General features: G+C 40.5%; 1 protein-coding gene across 2 annotated transcripts in view; it reads left to right on the top strand.

Annotated features, from left to right (window-relative positions):
• Nucleotides 1-17,407: 17,407 nt before the first annotated feature.
• GPC5 (glypican 5) overlaps nucleotides 17,408-19,860 on the top strand; it is a 767,073-nt gene continuing 764,620 nt past the window's right edge. For both annotated transcript variants that reach the window (XM_040538873.1, XM_040538881.1), the window contains exon 1: nucleotides 17,408-18,154. In XM_040538873.1, coding sequence (XP_040394807.1) covers nucleotides 17,998-18,154 — 157 coding nt within the window. In that variant the 5' untranslated portion in view covers nucleotides 17,408-17,997. The remainder of the gene's footprint in view (nucleotides 18,155-19,860) is intronic.

The following is a 19,860-nucleotide window of genomic DNA, read 5'->3' as shown; positions in this document are numbered from 1 at the left end:
GAGTCTGACCTGCAGATAAGTGATGGCTGGTCATGTCCTACTTACAGTAGAAATACACAGGCCTGCTGGAAAATGTGTGATACTGCCTTGCCTGGGAGATGGGAGGAGATCAAGGATGCCATTGAAGGGAGGGAAGATGAATACAAGAATGGACAGGGAAAAGAAAAAGGGACTATAAAGCTCAGTTAAAGCAGGAGGCTACTATAACTTGTGTTATTTAATAATTGGTATTTTCTATGCCTTCTGTGCTGCTGTGACTGACAAGAATGTTAGAACAACTGTCCTGCTGTGGGGCATGTCAGCAGTTTGGATAGGAATGGTCTGGATTTTAACAATGGATAAGACACCATGCAACAATAAGAAATCCTTTGGGTGGCATGTTAGAGAATCTTTAAAAGGTTCCAGATACCCACATCTTTTAAGTGTGTTTATTACAGTTCCCTTCCCTGCTATAGAAGAAATCTAGCTAGTTCCTGTTTAGTGTACTTTTCTAGGCACTTCTCTAGTTTTTTTTACTGTCCTCTCTGCAGAGCTGTAAAATATGAGCACTTCGGAAGTACTGAGTCACTGATTACTTGTGTTTTGGTATGTGCATCTCTTCTATTCCCCTCTCCTTCCCATTCCCGCATATACACAGTATATTGGCAAAGGCCCATACTTTTTGTGGGAAATCAACCTTTACTCCAGTTTTCCAAGTATCCTTTTAATATTTTAAAGGCTATAAATACTTTGAAGTAGAGTTGACTGTGTAGATATTTTCTAAAGTTCTACAGGCCTTCCTATTTTTTTTCCTAATGACTAAAAATGCCGCATCCCAAAAAGAGTTTTTTTCCAAATATCTCATTGTCTACAGTTAATTCTAGAAATCAGTGCTACTAGGTGGCTCATCAGATTTCTTCTATTAGTGCAGTAAAAATACTGAAACAAAACACTTAAAAGCTTTCCATAAGCTAGTGTTTCACTATTAAAATATGAAGTGTGAACTAAAGTATAAAATAAAAGATAAAAGCATAGTTAAAGAGGTAAGTGCCAGTGTCTATGATAAGCTCTGCTAATTGGTGGATAACCAACCTCTAGGTAAAAACTCCCAAATTCTTATCTTGCAAAAGCTTTTCAGTGAGAACATGCTCATTGAAACAGTAATTGGTGCCTAAATTGTTTTCAGTGAAATTTGGTATATATGAGATGCAGCTGCATATTTCTTTTACATTAAATAGTTACTGATACAACATAGGATAGTAAGCAAGGTACTACTCTGATTCTGAAATGTTTCATGTGAATCGGTATTATTAGATAATGCATGAAAGCAACCTGTGAAGTATGTATCTGTGTGTCTTGTCAAAATGCTGTTTCAATGCGAGTCATGGAAACTCCTCAGAATTGCGTGATGGTTACGTTCCTAAGGTCTGTGGCAGGAAGTGGTCCCTTTTAGCACTTTGTGTTACGAAGTGCCCCCCTTTAAAACATCGCATAAAAATTCTGCGAGTTCTTACTGCAGTATAATACTGCTCAGGGTGCTTAACTTCCAAGAGCAAGTTTTGCCTCTCTGAACTGTTGAGTTCCTAAGTTGGCTCCAGTCTGAAGGTTTTTAGCATACCTTCTGTGTATCACTATCTATGTGTTCCTTGTATTTTTCAGTTTCTTCTAGTAGGAATACAGCCCTGGTCCTGTAGAAACAGCTTGCTAGTGTTTCTGAAAGTGCTGGACTGGATTGCTGTGCAGGTGACTGTGCTCTAGGAACTAGCTAGGTGTTAGAAAGCTCAAATGTGCTTACTGACGTACTTGCAAGAATACATGTAGAGAGAATTTTAGAGTTGTCCTGAGCAACAAACATACCAGAGGCGTTTGGAGTACTATCAACAGTCAGCCTGTGAGCTTGCAAACACTCCTGACTCTGTGGCAAACTGGGTCTGGAGGTAGTAAAAACAAACAAACAAGCCCAACCCTCTAATTCTGTTGATGTGCTTTAATATCTGTGTCTGGAGGAGTAGAGAAGTAGTTCTTTCCTGTTCTCCCAACTCTCATATGCCCATCTGCAGAAAACCCGGTGATCCGAGGTGAGATCAAGTGGTCAAACTATGAATACATCCTAATGGTCAGTGTTTGAGAGGGTGCTTCAGCAGGATAGTGAAAGCAGGTTCTGCTCAGTGAGACTGCATGAGCAATCTGTAACGGGTTATCCACGCAGATGGGTGCAAACAAAAGTGAGCGTGTTCTTTGTCTGACCAGGCCTGAGTCAGCTTCTCTTTGAAGCTGAATTTTGAGTTAGGATGTTTCTTTTTACCTCTATTTCCTAGCAACTCGCGTCTAAGGATTGTACTGATGGCTTTGACAACAGATGTTCATTTGTTAATGTCTACTGTTAAAGTTATTTTTGTCCTTTTTTTAAGGTCTATATTAAAATTTAACCAATAAAGCACCCAGTCAGTTGAAAGATGCTTATACATGGACTCCCTTGTGATTTGGAGGAGAAACACACTTTTTCATAGCACATTTGTGTGAATAAAACACTTCTAAACGTGAGAGAAAGTTGAGATGGATGGAGGTTAAAAGTCTCCCCTAGAGTAGGGAAGGGGAGAAAAATCATTAGTGGAATACAAGTCTACGTGCTGGGGAGGTTTAAACTTCTTTCAAGAAAGCGCTGAGAGTGCTTTGTGAGAAACAGTTTTGGAACTCTGGATCTCCACAATGCTGTAGAGGTGTATGTTGAAAGCCTAGTTTCATTAAAAGTGAACTCTAACTCTATTTTTCTTTGTTACTTTTTGGTTTTGGTGCAGGGAGGTGGGAGGGGTGACAAAAGCCTTCAGAGCTTTGTATGCCGGATCAGTGGACTATTCTTAATTCTTCCTTAATGTCACATCTTAACATAGGTATTGAATGTGTCTAAAGTATTTAGACTTTTCAAAAGTATCCAGTCGTGCTCTGGTGATGTATTACATATGGAGGCTTTGTGTTTTTATTTCTTTTAAGAGGGTAAAAATTTAGAGTACTAAATTTTTGAACTGGGCTAATGAATAAGTGAAGATTTTTTTTCTTTTGACATGAATCAGTTGTACTTTCTTGGATACTGAGAGTCTTGCAGGTCACTACTTCAAATTGGCTTTTGTGAATTAAAAAAAATAAAAATAGTTTTTTTCCTTATGAGAGTGGAAAATAATGGTTAGAAAGGATTCATAGCCCTAGAGAATTGATACTGTCCTGGATTCCAACTGAAGATGACTGTGATTCTATCTTCTATTAAGACTACCTCTTTCTATCTAGTCTTAAGGTTGTTTCCAGGCAGTGTAGCTAGCTCAGTATACCAAGAGGTAACCCTTACACTGACTGGATGTTTCTCTGGGTTGCTTTCATGTAGTGGTTGTCAGAAAAGCACGTCTGGGCACAACCTGGAATCTGGGCTAGACCCTTCACCTCCCAGTATAATTCTCACCCAAACTGGAGCAGCACTGCTGGCCTTGACAGACAAACCTCAAGCCTCTGACATGTGAGTGGTCCCCTGGGGAAACAGCGTGTGGGAACTGCAAACAGAAGTGTATGCAGAGGTGTTCAGTACTGATGGTTGGGTGACATGGTGTGTAATGGAGCCACATGGAGTTAATCAGTTAATCTGAAAATCGTGAAAATAATCTGCTCCATCAGTGTATATATGTAGTTTCACTTCATGTGCATCTCCAGTACTGAATTAAAGAGTTCAAAGTCTGGAATATATAGTGATTTGTAGGCCTGTTCCCCTTTGGGGGATAAGGAAGCTATAGCAAATTTCACCTACTTTTAGAAGTTTGCAGATTAATAGGACATTTAAATTAGGTTACATTTTGCCTTATGTTGTAAAAGAAGCATGGGGAGCCAACAGGATGTTAGCGTAGTCTTGCAGGCATTGCAGAAACAAAACTTTCTAGCATTTGAGAAATTTAAGGGATATGCTTTATTCATAAAACATGGGGACTACTCATCTTAAGTTCTGTTGGTGATAAAGTCTTCTATAGCCTGTAAAGGGCTTGGAAAATCTGCCTCGCCTTTACAAAAGGTACATGCAAAGGAGTCTTAGCAAAACAGTCTAAACAATAAATGGGTAAAAAGCTATTTGCCTAGTAATCTAGAGGGTTTTAATGAAGCACAGCAGAACAAACAATCAAAGGTGCATAAAAATATACATCTCTACTCCTTTCCTGTGCTGAAAGAGGGATAGAAGGAAATGCTGAGAGCTTGGTGCTGTAGCAGAGCTACCAAAGTAGTGTTAAGGCTGCGTAGTCTGCCAGCCAGAGACTCCGTGCACTCTCCTTTTGGGGAGAGGGATGTTAAAGGACTGTTACTGGTGAAGATTTTGTTTCCTTACAGCAAAGGACACTACCATGCTGAAAGGAGAAAACTATAAAAGCTGAATGGGAATTAAAATACCTGTCCCTTCTCAGTGTTTTCTTAATATTTATTGGCTTCCAACAGTGAGAAGGAAACCTGTTAAGATTTGCTTTGTGCCCAGAACAGAAAACCAGATCAATCAATCATCCTTAGAACTGTTGTTGTAACAATTAGTCTTTGTTACCGCTTCCATCAGACAGCGGTGCTGGTTCACAGTCCCAAACTGAGAAGGCGCTGCTTTGAAAGAAACATTCCTTGAGATTAAATGGTCCTTACCATTGCAATAAGACCAGGCATGGAAGCATGACTTTCTGAAGTCTTCTGCTCACCTGGGTTGCCAAGAATTTCCTGTTTGTGGATGCCCTTTTTGGCCTGATGTCCAAGTCCACTGGTATTTGGAGAAATAACGACAGCTCCTCACTATGCCAGAGTTCATGAAAGGTGTGCAGCTGGTGTGCAGTGCCAGCTTCATAGGGCAGCAATACTGCCTTGTATTGGTGATACCAAGCATGTGCAGTGTGAGCTCACACATTGCTTGGTGAGGAAAAGCATGTGCAGTATGGCTGTAACCTGTAGAACTGGTGCATTTATCACTGCATGAGTCTCCCAGACAATTTGAACACCGTCAGGACAGTGGTTAGCTGCTTTACTCTCATTCACTGAGGAGAGATCTATCTTGATGTTACTGAGACTGAGATTAACATCTGTTGGCTTTGTGCTCCTGGTTTTCAGTCTGGAAGTTAATGCATTACCTTATTCTGAGAGTTTCAGAAATACTAACCATGCAGATGTTCATCCTTGATCGACCAGGTCCGTCTGTTCTAGTATCAGGATTATGCTTGCCTTTTTTGCAAAGTTCTCATACTCCTTTTCTTAAGTCTGCCAATAGATCTGAAAGTGCAGCAGTTGCAACAAAGTCTAGGAACGTTGGTACACCTGGAAGTTTAGTCCACTGTGATGCTAGTGTAAAATGAGGCTTTCTGCCTAAAATAACAGCGTATGAAGCATGCTTCTTGGTCAAATAAGGGAGTTTAGACTAAGGACCAGTATTAGTATGCAGTGGAATGATGTAGTACTGTACTAACAATGAAAGTGACTTAAATGTACAAACACAAATCTGCAAGAATGTGGCAGATAATCCAGAAATACGTCGATCTGGAAGCTCACAGATCTCAGCGATGTGGAACTAGGAGGGAATGTGTTAAGCAATGGGAGTGCTGGCAAAGATGAGTAAACGGGTGAGTCCCATGTTTTATGAACATCTAGCAAAGTCTTAAGACCTGGAGACTTACTTCATTAGGCTGCCCAAAAAGTAAGTAAAATCACAACAAACTGGTGTCTTATGTGCTGCTTCCAACCCCTGTGCCCTTGGAGCTTCCAGTCTTCCCACCTAATTTGTCTAGGCATAGCAGAAACAAACTCAGAGGTACTGAGCTGTAAATTGATGGATTAAGCTCTCAAGACTTGAAGGAAAAAAAAACACATTTCCTCAGTGTGAGGTAAGTATTCCAAAACTTTTCTGGATGTATCATGAAGACAAAACTAAGGTGAGAACAGCGTTCATTCTAATAGATTTAACTTTATGTAGTTGAACTCAGTTACTTCTAACCTGTAGACATCCTTTTGATGGAATATTTGATACCTTTTACCTCACATGTCAAACTGCCACATTGCAATCTGATTGTCCAGTACTTTGTGTGGGGAGGTTTTGTGTTCATCTGTAGAACCTGCACAACACTATGATGAATGTGTGTTCAAGATGGGAAAGCCCCCTTTTTTTAGCGTAAGGAGGTGTGGACTGCTGTAATATTTTAGCAAAGATATTTGTTTCCCCATGGGTTGTGACTCGGATTCCAAGCCTCAGGTTGGAGAGACTATGGAGAGGATCTTCCTTTGGACTTGATGGTGTTTTTTTATGTAGGTATCAGGAATCCTGTTTCTAAACTTGAGTATACCTTTGGAAGGTCACTTACAGTTATCTCCAAATCAAGGAAATTACTGGATGTTGGCACAGCCAACGTTTCATGTTCTTGTTCTACCATAACCATGCTTTTCCAGATTTAGAATTTGTCATTGCAAGATGTACTAATATTGTACACTTACCTGTAGTTCCCCATCCCACCATTTAGGTATAAATAATTAAAAATATTTTATAGCATTATTTAGAATACAGATTCTTTAATATTAAAATCTAGTTTTGACTTGCTGTATGCAATTCAGTTTTCCAATAAATTTTTCATGGATTCCACCAAACATAGGAGACATTTAATGAAGCTGCAGATGTTTACAATTTCTCTGATAGTTCAGACTTTTTATTTTGTTACAGCTGGCCTTTTCCTGAGCATGCAAGGCCAAAAAGTAACTATACTTACTAATGACTTTATATCTTTATCCTTGAGGGGGCTGCGAAATGTTACAAACAAATCAGGAGCCTTCTTAATTTCTTCAAACTTAAGGAAATGGTATTTCTTCACAGCTGCTTCTGATTTCCCTAGTCTATGCTTTTTCTTACTGTGTGTATGTGTATAGGTACATATGCCTATATTTACACATCCAAAAGATAAAGGGGAATGTTACTAATACACAAAAGCTGACATATTTTCACAATTGCAAAGAACAGGTTGGCTAGTAAAATGCCTTCCTGCATAGTATCTGCTACAAAAGATCAGGAAATGGAGGAAAAAAACTCACTGTTGCTTGACAGAATTTCTGTGTTCCGTGCATATGTTATACTTACATTGTTGGTGGTGCATGTGAAGCTAAAATCTTCCAGGAAAACCTGTCAGTTGAGAGGGGAAGAAACTTTTTTTGGCTTGAATGCATTTTCTGATGACTGAAATCAGCTGAGGACAGTGCAGGTGCTGAACCTGGAGGTACACAAAATACACAAGTTTTTTTCCTTTTTCTTGAATTCCCTGAACTATTGGAAAGTTGAGCTTTTTCATTAGCTGGAGAGCAATCGTAGAAAGATGCTCAAGTGTGTCCTGAGTGGTGTGGGGTGCCACTGGAAGAAATGAATGGGAGGAGAATATCAATTAAGGGATGTTTTCTTTAATATATATATATATGTATATATATATGTAATTGGTAATTTGAGTATTTCTAAAGTCACAGATGATTGGTTGGAAGGACGTTGAGGGAAATGTTAGATTCTTCCCTAGGGAGCTGCTATTAGAGTTAGGATACTGAGTGAACAGAGCTGTGGTATGACCTTGCCACAGCCCTCCTTATATTCTTAAGGGGGAGTGTTATGTATTCCTTGATGGAGACATTATGGAATTGGTGGTATAACACTAAGAAAGCTAAGACAACTTAAATACTTGAAGTTGATCTAATGAGATTCTTTCTCACTAGGGTCTGCTGCAGTTGTCTATAATTATTTTCTTATCAGTTGTTATTTCAAAGCACTGAGTGCAATGTCATGCAAAGTGATAGTAAAAATGTGATAATCTTGATTCCTCTCTTTGTGATTTCCCCCTCCAATTTTATAAGAACTTGGTGGTTGTTCCTATGACCTGAGCCTTTGCCTCGTTCAGCATCTGCTAAAGGTTTGTAAGTTCCAGACTTAAGTTGTGTTGTGTGGTTGACTTACCTCTAAGAGCTTTCCTCTGTAGTTGACAACAAATGTTGAGGACTGTTCCAGTACCTCAGTACTGGAATGCTGTAACATAAACTGAGCTTACTCCGGGATGTTTTGCAGACTGAAATTAGCAGTACATCTGGTTGTATGCTGGTTAAATATCCTAATAAAGTTGCCAGTTCATGTTGTCCAGGTTTCATCATCTGTGCTGACTTGAATTCAGCAGGTGACAATGGCAGGGCTCACAACAGCTGACAAATTTGGCTGCCTCAGCTGAATTGGTACAGCTTAATAATGGAAAATAATGGGTAAAGTAGGATCTGTGAGGAAATAGAGGGAAATTAATGCAGATCTAGATTTCAAGATAAAAGTTCAAGATAAATTTTAAAATTTGGGCAATATTATTAGATCCAATATCAAGGTATACATTGTGCAGAACACTTTTTTAACCAGTATGCTCCGAAAGGACTACTTTTTCTGCTGATTAATCTGTTGTTAAGTTTCCATTAAGTATTTGAAAATAATTGATATATTTGCTTGTAGTGATAAATGTGCAAAATTATTGAAGTCTTGTGTAAACTTGTTTGAATGAACTAGTACACAGGAACTATATCTGCTATATACCTCTACCAGGCACTCTGTCTCTAATTTAGGTGCCTAATAGAACTGAGAACTGGAAGAGCTTCTAGGTTGTTAAGTTCGTGCTATGTCATTAGAGGTAGAAATATTTTAAATACCCAACTTTGTTTGGTCAAATGCAAAGTCTTCAGAATTTTAATAGGATAAGTATTATAATATTGCCTCTTAAGAAATGAGGGAAACTCAGTGGTGACAGAACTTACTTTGCATGTTGTGTTTTGTATAAACTGCTCTGGAATAGAAGTTAGCTAGCTGTTGCCATGTTCGAACAGTTGGTGGCTCCAATGCTTTGCAGCTGTCAGTATGCATAATGCCAAAATAAGCTAATTCAGTTCTAGCTGTATATATTGAACTGGTTAGAAGCTTAGAATGACAGACTTCGTAAATAGCCAAACACTCCCAGCTTGCACTTTAAGCCATTATGGAAGAACCCTTCTTAATATTTAAATAAGCACTAACTCCAATATTCCTGTCAAACTTAGGATAAAATGTAAGAGTCTACCTTGCAAAATGCCAATTCAGAATTGGTAGCAATGTTTCTGAAACCAGCACAGCTGACAGACCACTCCTACTCCATATTGCAGGATTGCACAGGCAAGACAGATGACAGCTATCCTGACCAAAAGGGGGGCAGGGGAAAATAGTCAAACAGCTTCTGGGAAAAGGCAGAGAGGAGCATGTCTACTATGTAGTCAATCTTTAAATTGAGAGACAGGCAACTGCTTATATGCCTAAAAAGGGAAATGTTTTTGGCTTGAAACAAAGGGTTTAGAGGGCAGTGAAGTTTGATAGAGTAAGATCATAACTTAAGAGAAGAGCCCATGCTGGTGAGCTGTCACTTTTGTTCATGTGACTGCATGAACATTTAATAAACAGAGAACTTGAATGGAATTGAGAACTTTGTAGAAGGTGTTAGTTCTAGAAATCTGGAAAAAGCCTTGGATTAAAAAAAGTGGAAATTAGACTAGAAATTTCCAGGGATGTGTGTTGCATTTTTTGGGTCATTTTTTAACTTTTTGGTCCCTGAAAATGTAATTGAAGAGGATGGAAAACTCTTCCTGAGTTTACATGTTTTGCAGGAAAATGAAAACGTAGAATTAATTTCTCCTTTCTTTAAAAAAAAAAATAATTTAACTGAAATATTTGTATTACGCCATCCTGAACTACTGTAGGTACCTTATGTTCCTGTTTTCATTTCTGCCTTGTTTCTCACCTGTTTTTGTATTACCATGTTTCCTTCTTTAAGCTTCTGTAGCTTATCATGGAACAGCCCTGCTGGACAAAAGCATGAGGAGACCAACCTTCAGATACGGTTTAGCCCTTAGAACTAGAGTGAGGTAGAGAGCAGCCTGAGAAGTCGTAGGTCACTATGAGTCAAGGTGAGAGTGCAGTCTGTAGCTTTTCTATTTCTGTAGGGTTGAGTGTTACACACTGATGAAGTTCACTTGGGGCAGTGGCGGGGGGGGGGGGGGGGGGGGGGCAGCATTGGCCATATGCAAACAAAATTCCTTGCGAAGACACTTTTTTCTGTCTCCTGGAGGAGAGAAAAGAACAAAAATAGCCCTGCTGAGCAGAATTTGCATAACAGTTCAGATTGCTCTATAACATCATGCTATCTTTGCAATATTTCATCAAATGGTATATTCTAGCTAAATGATGCAAAAATAAGTATCATTCAACATGTACCTTCATTGTTTTGGCTTATAAAATTAAGATTTCTGAACTCTTCTGACTCTTCTTGATGTATATAAAGTCATCCAGGACTTGCACTTAAAGACAACGCTGGAGTCATGAAGGAGAGCTGCTTTAGCTTTTCCTTTGAGCCTATAGAAACAGTTCACAGATATGTTCTTTTTCCATTTTTGTCTTATTTTAATATTTCTAGTATTTTAAGCTACCAAGTGTTCATGAATTCTGATGAAACCTAAGATTAAACTTAGATACTCTGTATTGTCTTTACAGTGCTTTGGAATGCTAGGTGGATAACAGTAGGCTAACTTTTCTAAATATTTACATGCTGTAATGTCCAATTCTTGTTCATAGAGTGGATTTGTAAGACCCAAGTAGGTATTCCTCACTCACATGCAATATTTAGTTTCCATGAAATGTATGTTAATGCTATTGGCAAGCTAGGAAATGCATGCAGTTCAGAGATCCTTTTCAAGGGTATGCCTTGAGCTAGTCAGCTCACTAACTGGGAGGGGTTCCAGCTTATAAAAGATTTTTTTCATATGCAAGAGGAAACTCAGTTTCTTTGGGTAGTGATAAGGGGTGGTATCTCTGTATCTACATAACCATGCTGTTTTTCATTTTTTTTATAATGAGGACCTAGGCCTAACTATTTCCACACATTAGGTTATTTGTTCACAAAGTGGAGAACTAAACGAGAAGTACAACTTAATAGGTAGTTCAGGAACAGCAGAAAACATTCTAGTTTTGTGGCTGGTTTTGTTGTCTGAAGTAATCAAACTTCCACTTGAAGCTTTTTCTGTAAGAGGCATTTCTGATCTCATACCTGTAACTCCCCAGAAGTACCCATTAACTAGTAATTAGGGGCAGGTGGACATTCACATCATTATATACAGTGTGGTTTTCATGAAATGTAAGGTTGGAAATTGACTTAAGTTTTGAAATTCCTTACCAAGGTCATAAATGCTTTATGTAGTGGTGTAAATTGCATCTTGTTAAATATACAGTGATTTATGAAGAGAGCACGAGGTGCAGTTAGGAAGGCTCAACAGCCCTTCAATAGAAAGTTACAGCTCTATTTTTGTTTATTTATAGTGCAGAAAGAGATCTGCACTAGAACTTCAAGATGAAATACTTGATCATAAGTCAAAGGAGTCCAGTACTGACTTCCAGTACCTCAACTTGGTGGATTGAAGTTCTATTCTCCTTCAGGCCAGTTGCTACAACTATTATAGTACAACTACTATAGTATGTGTTGGGATAACCTCAGAAGGACTTTGTGCAGCCTTATCACTTTCCAAATAAACAAATATCTGGTATGTTCACCTGGGAGAGGTGTGGAAGGCTTGAATCATGCCAAACAGACAAATGCTGCCAGATTCTGTTTTGAATGTGTTAATGGGACTAAAACCAAAAAAATGGGTGCAAACACCCTCATTGATATTTGACCACAAAACGTGACAATTACAGCATTTTGGACTGAACTCTAGATTTGGAAGGCGTTCTTTCACTTAATTTATGGATTCAGGTGGGACCTAGTGACTAGGTATAGGTCACCTGCTCAACACTGGCAGGGTGTAGTTAGTAACAGTCTGTTTCTAAACAAAAGTGTCTAGAGCCGTTACTGATGGAAACTTAAGCCCTTATTGACTTCTGGCAGTGCCTAGGTTTGTCTAAACGACAATTTAGAATGACTGAATTCTGTATGTAATGCTAATGAATCAGTCCCCTTTAAGAGCCTGGATTACATCTCATAAATCTGGAACTAGGATTCCAGGTTAGGAAGCAATAAAGTGAATAAAGTGATGAAGTGTTGATCCCTACTAGCAGAACTTGGTGTAGAATAAAACCTGAGAGATGCGGCAGGATTGTTTTCAGTTTTGTTCTACAAACTGTAAACCATACTATGAAAAACATGAGAGCTGAGGGAAAAACACCAAAAAGGGTCGTAGCTCTGTGGGTTGAGTTTTTTTCATTTAGGACTGAAATTGCACTCTGTGCAAACTATTTTTTTTAACTTTTGGTGCCATTTAAAATAGAATGAATGTAACTCTAGTTTGCTATTTACCTTGGAGCTTGTATAGGTAAGGTTCACACATAACTGCAAGACAAAACAAACACTTGAGATTTACAGTTGTTCAGAATTTAGTAAATCAATAAAATAAAGATCTTTTTTTGTTGTGAGATGCTCTTTTTTGGCATATTTGGGCCCTCCTTCCCCACTTGTAGAAAGGGGGAATGCTAAAATTCACGACAATATAAGCACTTAATTCAGTTGCACAAAGTTGAAGGATCAAGTACATTGTTTAGATGTAAGTCCTGTGGACTATACCTCGTAGCTTTTCATATTCTCTTCACCTAAAAAAAAAGCTGGGCATCAGCTACAGAGTTGGAATATATGCTTCACCAGTTGCAAGGGTGTAAGGAATAGTAACAGACATCATGAATGATGCAAATTACAGTATGAGCACTTATACATGTGAACGTTGACTTACCTGCTAATTCATTAGGATGGTGCCTGGTCCTCTTCTTGAACAAGTCTGATTGCAAAGTTTTCTTGGGCATCGTTGTTCTGATGAAGTAAAAGTAATTCATATATCACATGTGGACTAAGGGAAATCAATTCACCTCTCTAGGCAAGATGAGACTTGAATATTTTATCAACTGATAGGAATGGTTCTCCCTTTGTGACACCTAGGAAAAGGCATAGGTGCTCCCTGTGTCTTATGTTCTTAGGGGTGACCAAAATAGTGTGTTAACCTTGTGTAAATCTTTCAAAGAAGAGTATTTAAGTATCATCAGAAGTGCATGTTTTTTTCAATACTGATGCTGGTAAATGGTGATATTGAATGCAGACTCTTTTTATATTAGGATCAGAATGCAGAGCTGTACTTCCAGTTACATGTCACCCACCTTTCTTTGTTGCATGTGAGTGTTCTGTGTAAGTTGCTGCTTTCCTTTGCTGTAGTCTTCCTTACTGGGCATTCCCTCTTAGAGAAACACTGCAGATGGTCTTGTCTGATAATGTCTTAATTGGATGGTCCTGAGTTAAATATCTTGAAAGCAAGACGAGTGATACTAATCAAAAGGAAACAGTAAGAATGTTCAACAGGAGGATATCTGAGGAGGTCCCTATGGGAACACTATACCTAGTGGTAAGGAGAAGTACTTTTGAAAGTACATTGATTGCTGAGCCATGCTTTAAGTGTAAATTATTAATTTAAAAAAAACTGAAAAAAATATGCAATTACACTGGGGATACAACATTCCTCTGTGAATGCTTGAACTCATAAATTACTGTAAAGAACCGAAGCTCTTCTAGGCAGGCAGCATGCATTGCCTACACTTATAAAACCATTTTTCCCTTTAAGGGAAGCAGTGATTTTAAAAAAAAAAAAAAAGTTGGGGGGGAGGGGACAAGGCTCCTTCCCCCTGCCCGCAGCCGGCAGGGGGCTGCCCCCCGGGGCCGTGACCGGGAGCGGCGCTGCTCGGGGCCCGGCGGCGGCTTTTTGGGGATCCGGCCCTGGTAGTATCGTGGGGAGCGGGACGATGCTGCGAGGAGATGCGCAGGGACAGGGAACGGGGAAACAAGGGGTGGTTGGGGCAAAATGTGGGGGGGGTAAGCGTCGATTAACGTTCTGCAATAATAGCAGAAGGGCGTTTGTTATGTGGTTTCCACAAAGGATGGACCCTGTGGCACGGACCTGTGTGGGAGCAGTGTTTGAAGAGCTGCTGCCTGTGGGAAGCCGACGCAGGATCAATTCGGGAAGGACGGCATCCTGTGGGAGGGACCCCACGTGGAGCAGAGGCAGAGTGACTGTGAAGGAGCAGCGGAGGTGAAGTGCTATAGACTAACCGCAGCCCCTGTTCACTGTTCCTCTGCACTGCTTGGGGAGAGGATGTAGAAGAGGTTGGGGAGAGGGGAAGGTGTTTTTAGCTTGCTCTTATTTTCTCACTGCTTTAGTCTGTTAGTCTGATAGGCAATAAATTGTATTAATCTTTCTATATTCAGTCTGTTTTGTTTGTCACAACAATTATTGAGTGATCTCCCTGTCCTTATCTCAACCTTTGAGCCCTTTCCATTGTATTTTCTCCCCCCTTCCTCTGAGGAGGGGAAGTGAGAGAGTGGTTGTGGTGGAGTTCAGCTGCCCAGCTGAGTAAAACCACCACAGTGGGGTGTGGTAGGGTGTGGGTGTGGTGGTGGTGGGAGAAAAAAGACCATGCTCTGTTGTTACCAGCAATGATTTCCCCAGCATTTTGTATCAGCTGTCTCCATGTTGATTATTCATTGTAATTACAAAGAATAAAACAACAACAAAAAACCCTGTTAACATTTTCATAGATTTTTTTGGTAAAATTTAATAGCTCATTAAGAAAATCCACACTTTGACCTGTATTTGTAAACACATTCTCAAACTTTCACAATACTGATATGAACTCTTTCAGTGCTGCAGTTAATGGATTCTTAGATGAGCTAAACTTAGAGATGAGTGTGCAATTTTACTGGCCTCATAAATTTATGGGGTCATTGGTAGCAGAGTAAGGTAGTGTTATGAAACCAAATGGTGCATAGCTTTTACTTCTTGTTTACTAGCTTAATTAGCTCAACCTAAAGTAAGAGGAGAAAAAAACACCTTACTAACTGTAGAATAGTTCCGCATAACTGGAGGAAATAAATATTTATACTATATATAGTTCCCTGTTGTTTCTTCAAGGAGCTCCATCTGTGTGCTAGGATCCCCCGCTCTGTTCAAAGCAAAAGGACAGTGTTGGAATTAAGAACTTACAAAGAGCTCTGGTCATTAGACCAGAAATAGATGCATGGAATTTGCCACAGGGACATGGTGTGAACATACTAGTCAACACAACAGTCCATGGTCTTGATAAAGCTTCCTTAATCGCTATGATGCGTGTAAAAAATAATAGTTATGACTCAGCACCAAGAAAGCCTTGAAGAATGACTTAAAGGAGAATGAGAAAGCTTAACAGATGTTTGAACTACTTTCAGATACATGAAACAAAACAGGAGATAGTATGAAAGTATTTCCTCACTTCAGAAGTTGAAGATGGAGGCAGGTCTTGTAGTGGGAACATTTTTTTGCATCATTGGTGAGATGGGAACAGTTAAAGGGATATGCGATCAAAGACTTGTGTTTGACATGACAAAAGGAATGTGCAAAAAGTAGATGTGGATAAAGCAGTGGGTCAGGAAAGTTATTTTTGGATCCTTTCGGAGCTGCTACAATCAGGGAAGGCAGCACAGCCAAATAAAGGGTTTCAGTATTTGCAAGCAAGATGGCAGTCTTAAGAAGACAATGTTAGATATGTAGGTAAGTAGGAAACTTAAGTGCTGTATGGCCAAAATAATAAAGTTTCATTTTAGCTTGATGAGATTCAGAGAGGAGAGTTGCACTAGAGATTGAGGTAATGTAGTGTTCATGATGATGAAGGCAAAATGAGAATGTGTGAAAGTGCTATTCTTTAGTCATTCTGAGCTGACAGCCAGATATCAGTGAGGGGACACCAATGTATGTGTCAAAGCTCTGGTCAGGAAAAGAGGCAAGACTGTAGCTAATGCTGATGTTTTCTCTCACCAAGTTCCTGTATATCCTCATGTTAAAATAAAATTCCTTTCTTATGTGTATTGTTGCACATATGCAGAAACTTTGTCCAGAATATTTGTTTCATAAAACATACGAGCTAGAAGATATATATATTTTTCTATAACACTAAAATCAGGAAAGATTCAAAGTGTAAAACCTGCAAGAAAAATAAGTTGGGTCTCTTTATTAGGCTAGTTAATTGTTTCCTTCATAGTTGTTATGCTAAAGTCATTTAGAACAAACAAAAAACCCACAACAAAACAAAGTTTTGTACTAAACCTGAATCTTCTTCATCTCAAATGAGATAGCTAAAAGATGTATATACAACTTCTTTCCAAAAAACCCTCACTTTCCCCTTAATTTGTAGAATTGGAGGGTAGAGATTTCAATGAGTTGTAACTGGCAGAAGACGGGATCAGTTCACTGTAAATCCCTGGAGTCCAGGATCATCTGTTGCTGTTGGCAAACTACTGTGCAGTTGTGATGTAAACAAGAAACCTGCATTTTTTTAAAGTAGGAATACTTGTATTTCTTATCCTGCAAGACTTTTCCCCTCTCCTCTTATAACTTTCATACATTTATTGTGAATGCTGTGCATGTCTTATCTTAGGTGTTGAAGTTGGCGTTTCACGATTCCCAGAATTTCCTCTACAATCTTCGAGTTGCTGAATAAGATCCCCCACTTTCTGGCTCCCACATCCAAATTGTTTTCCCCAGTGTTATTTTTCAATATTTAAGAGTATTCTATTTAAGAACTTGTGCTCTACTGGCTGACAAGGGATTTGTTGTCCATTAACAGCTTACAGACAAGGTATTGCATTCTTAATTATTTCTATTTTGGTCTAAAACAAATCTTTTTATTTGCAGGGGTACATCATGTTCTGCTTTCCCCTCTTTTTCCTCATAAAGGGCCCCAAATATCTTTTGCTGTAGTTTGTTTTATCAAAAGATTGTAACCTGTCATCTGCGTTCACTCTTTATATTAAATGTCATGGTTCTGTTTACCAACAGTAGAAGAACAGTAGAACAAATTCTGTTAAAGGACATTTCAAATAATATATGTTGGAATTTGCTGACAGAAGAAAACTGCCAAGTCCATGAGCATAGGTGGCTGAAAAAAGGAAATGCTGGTTCTTTCCACTTGTTACGAATCGTCAGTCAGTACATGGGATGTCAACATGATTCCCTTTTCTTATTGCTTTGCTCAGCAGTGAAGTAGTTGATTTCTAATGCAGTTTTTAATAACTGATGTGTCAATTTGTTACCCTTATTCAAAGGGATGTGTAGAATAATTCACACATTCTCCACGTTTTTTTGCAGTCTTGCATTGAAACTGCTGCCACAGTTAAAAGATTTAAGTGGAAAGATTTAAGTGAGCTAGGATAGACTGATGTTGTAAAGTTCTGAATGACCACCGGCAGTTTCGAAACTTTGTAAGAAAATATTTCCAGTTAAATGGGGTAAGATACATCATTAAAACTTGTGGGCTTCATAAGGGAATCCAACTTGAGGGGATTCTGAATTCTGGCATCAAGGGAGCAATTTCAGAGAGAACCTTGGTTTCTCCGACAGCTACCACTGGACATTGGCTTCTAAAATCAGAGATTTTGTAAACCAGTCCTCTGTCACGTTTGCCTATGAAAACCGAAATTTTTGAAGTTACCTTGGAGGCAGCTGAGTTTTCGGAGGCACTCTTCAGGAAAGCGCGAGCCTGGCATCAGAAGGCGAGCTCACAAAACCGATCCGCGACCACTGCTGCCAGCTGTGAGCCCGTTGTGCAGCGTCTCTGAAAGCAGGTCGCTTTAGGGCTGTCCTAAAGGCGGTTCCTCGGGCTTCCTCCTCACACAGCGCTGCGCTGCCCCTTCCCCTCACACCCGTGCTGCGGGGGTCTCCTCCTCTCCTCTCCCTTCAGCGCCGCTCCCGGGCTCGGACGGGCCCTCTACAAACCCCCATCCCCTCAGGGGCCACCAGAGGCGGCCAGCCCCTTCCCCCGGAGGGGCTCCGGGGATCCCCCTCGCACTCTGCGGGCGGGGACCGGGGGAGGTCCCGTCCCCGTCCCCGTCCCGTCCCGCCCGCAGGGGGCGACGCTGGCGGCCTCCCCCCGCCGCCTCGGCTGCTGGCGGGGCCATGGCGGGGAAGAGCCTCGGCCTCGTCATCCTGCTCCTCCTGGCCGCCACGGAAGCCCTCGGGGCAGGGGAGCCGCGGGGCTGTGAGGCGGTGCGGAAAGTTTTCCAGTTGCGACAGCTCGGGCCCCTCCGGGGGGTGCCGGACTCGCCGCGGGCAGGTAAGGGGGTCTCCGGCCCCTTCCTCCGGGGAGGAGGCGCTGCCCCGGGGAGGGGGCTTCGCCCAGCCAGGGGGTCGTGGTGCCGCTGGACCGGGGCGAGGAGAAGCCGGGTTATCCTTGTGCAGAGGGAGAGGGGCTTGCACCGCTGTAGCTGTAATTAAACAAACTCCCTCGGAAAGCAACGTGTTAAGTAGCAGGACTGGGAGTGCAGCCCAGCGTTATGCGGGCAGCGAAACTTTGTAAGCGCATGCAAAGTGATGTGGCAAATCGCATCAAGGAGACCTACCTTCTGGGATCTGCTGCTTGCTTTTTTTCTTTCTCCAGCCGTGTGAGTACCTCGGTTGGGTTCAGTGGTGCTCCTCACAAACTTAAAATGAAGACCTGCGTGTAAAATCCATTCATCTTAGGTGTCAGGCATGCTAGTAAATGCGAGTTGATGCTTTCCTGGTAGAAAATGACTTCTGTGTACAGCGGGAGCTGAATTAACATCCACCCTGCTTGGAAACATCAGCCGTCTCCTCCTTTGCTTAAGTTGATCTGCGTAGTTTTTATTCATTCTGTGAGTCACGATAAGGGATGCTGTGTTTATTCCTTGAGAAATCACTTTAAAATACAGCTTTTTAAAGACTCTGGTTTGTAAATTGTGCACTGTAATGCTGCGTTACATTTAAGATTATCTGTTATATTTCAGTCACCAGTACTTATAATAATATACATAGCCTTCTTACTTTGTCTCTAGCTAAAGATTTTATCATCTTCACAAAAAAGGAAAAAATTGCTTTTGTTGGAAAGCCTGGCTGGATGGGTACTGTGCAAATAAAGATACTTCATCTGGAAACTGAAATCTGAGTCAAAGCCCTGTCAGTGATTTAAATGTTTGGTGTTGATTAATTGCATGAATGACATCAGGATGAATGATAGAGCTATTGTGGTTGTGTTCTCATTACATAGTCTGGTATAGCTGTTGCACTTTCTTTTGCCATTACCATTTATTTTGGCACCAGACATTCACTTGTGTACTGCAGACAGGGAAGAAACGTGTTGCCTCCAGAGGAAACAACTGTAGTACTTTATGCACGTTCCTTCTGCCCTGCTTCTGTCTTCCCCCCTTTCTCTATAAGTCTCATGCCACCACTCATTTTCTTCTTTTGACTTTTCTGAATTTCCTGATCCAAAGCAAAAACCGGTTTTGTGCAGAGTAGCAGAATGCCTTTCTCGTCTGGTGCCCTGCGAGCAGCGGTCAGCAGGAGGTGCGGTGCAGCCGTTCGCTCTTTGAAGGAGTTGTGGTGCTGTGGGCAGCGTGGAAAACCTCAAGGAGCCGAGCACATGCACGATTTCTTGCTTTGAGTATCTTTGATCCCAGAGGTACATGAAACAAATGGTTCTGAACGCTAAAATCTGGTCAGAGTTGGATGACAAGAAAATGGGGATTAAATGAGTATTTTAGATGATTTAAGTTTGATAAAAGGTATTTGTAGGTTGGAAACATAATGGGAAGAGGAAAGAAGTGTCACTTCTGCTGTTGATCTATACTCAGCCTTCTTCTGAGGCAAGAAGTGAAAAATATTTTAAAACTCTTTCTGAAGGCATTTAGAAATGTGTGTATCCTATGTATGTATATAAGCACCTTAGGTAGGTGCCTACTTGTGAAAATAGGTGTCAGAGTCGCAGTTATGGGTCTCAATTTGCTTGCCCAAACATAGGCT

The sequence above is a fragment of the Cygnus olor genome, chromosome 1 (genome assembly GCF_009769625.2).
Source record: "Cygnus olor isolate bCygOlo1 chromosome 1, bCygOlo1.pri.v2, whole genome shotgun sequence".
Classification (NCBI taxonomy): Eukaryota; Metazoa; Chordata; class Aves; order Anseriformes; family Anatidae; genus Cygnus; species Cygnus olor.
This window is presented reverse-complemented; position numbering and strand designations above follow the sequence as displayed.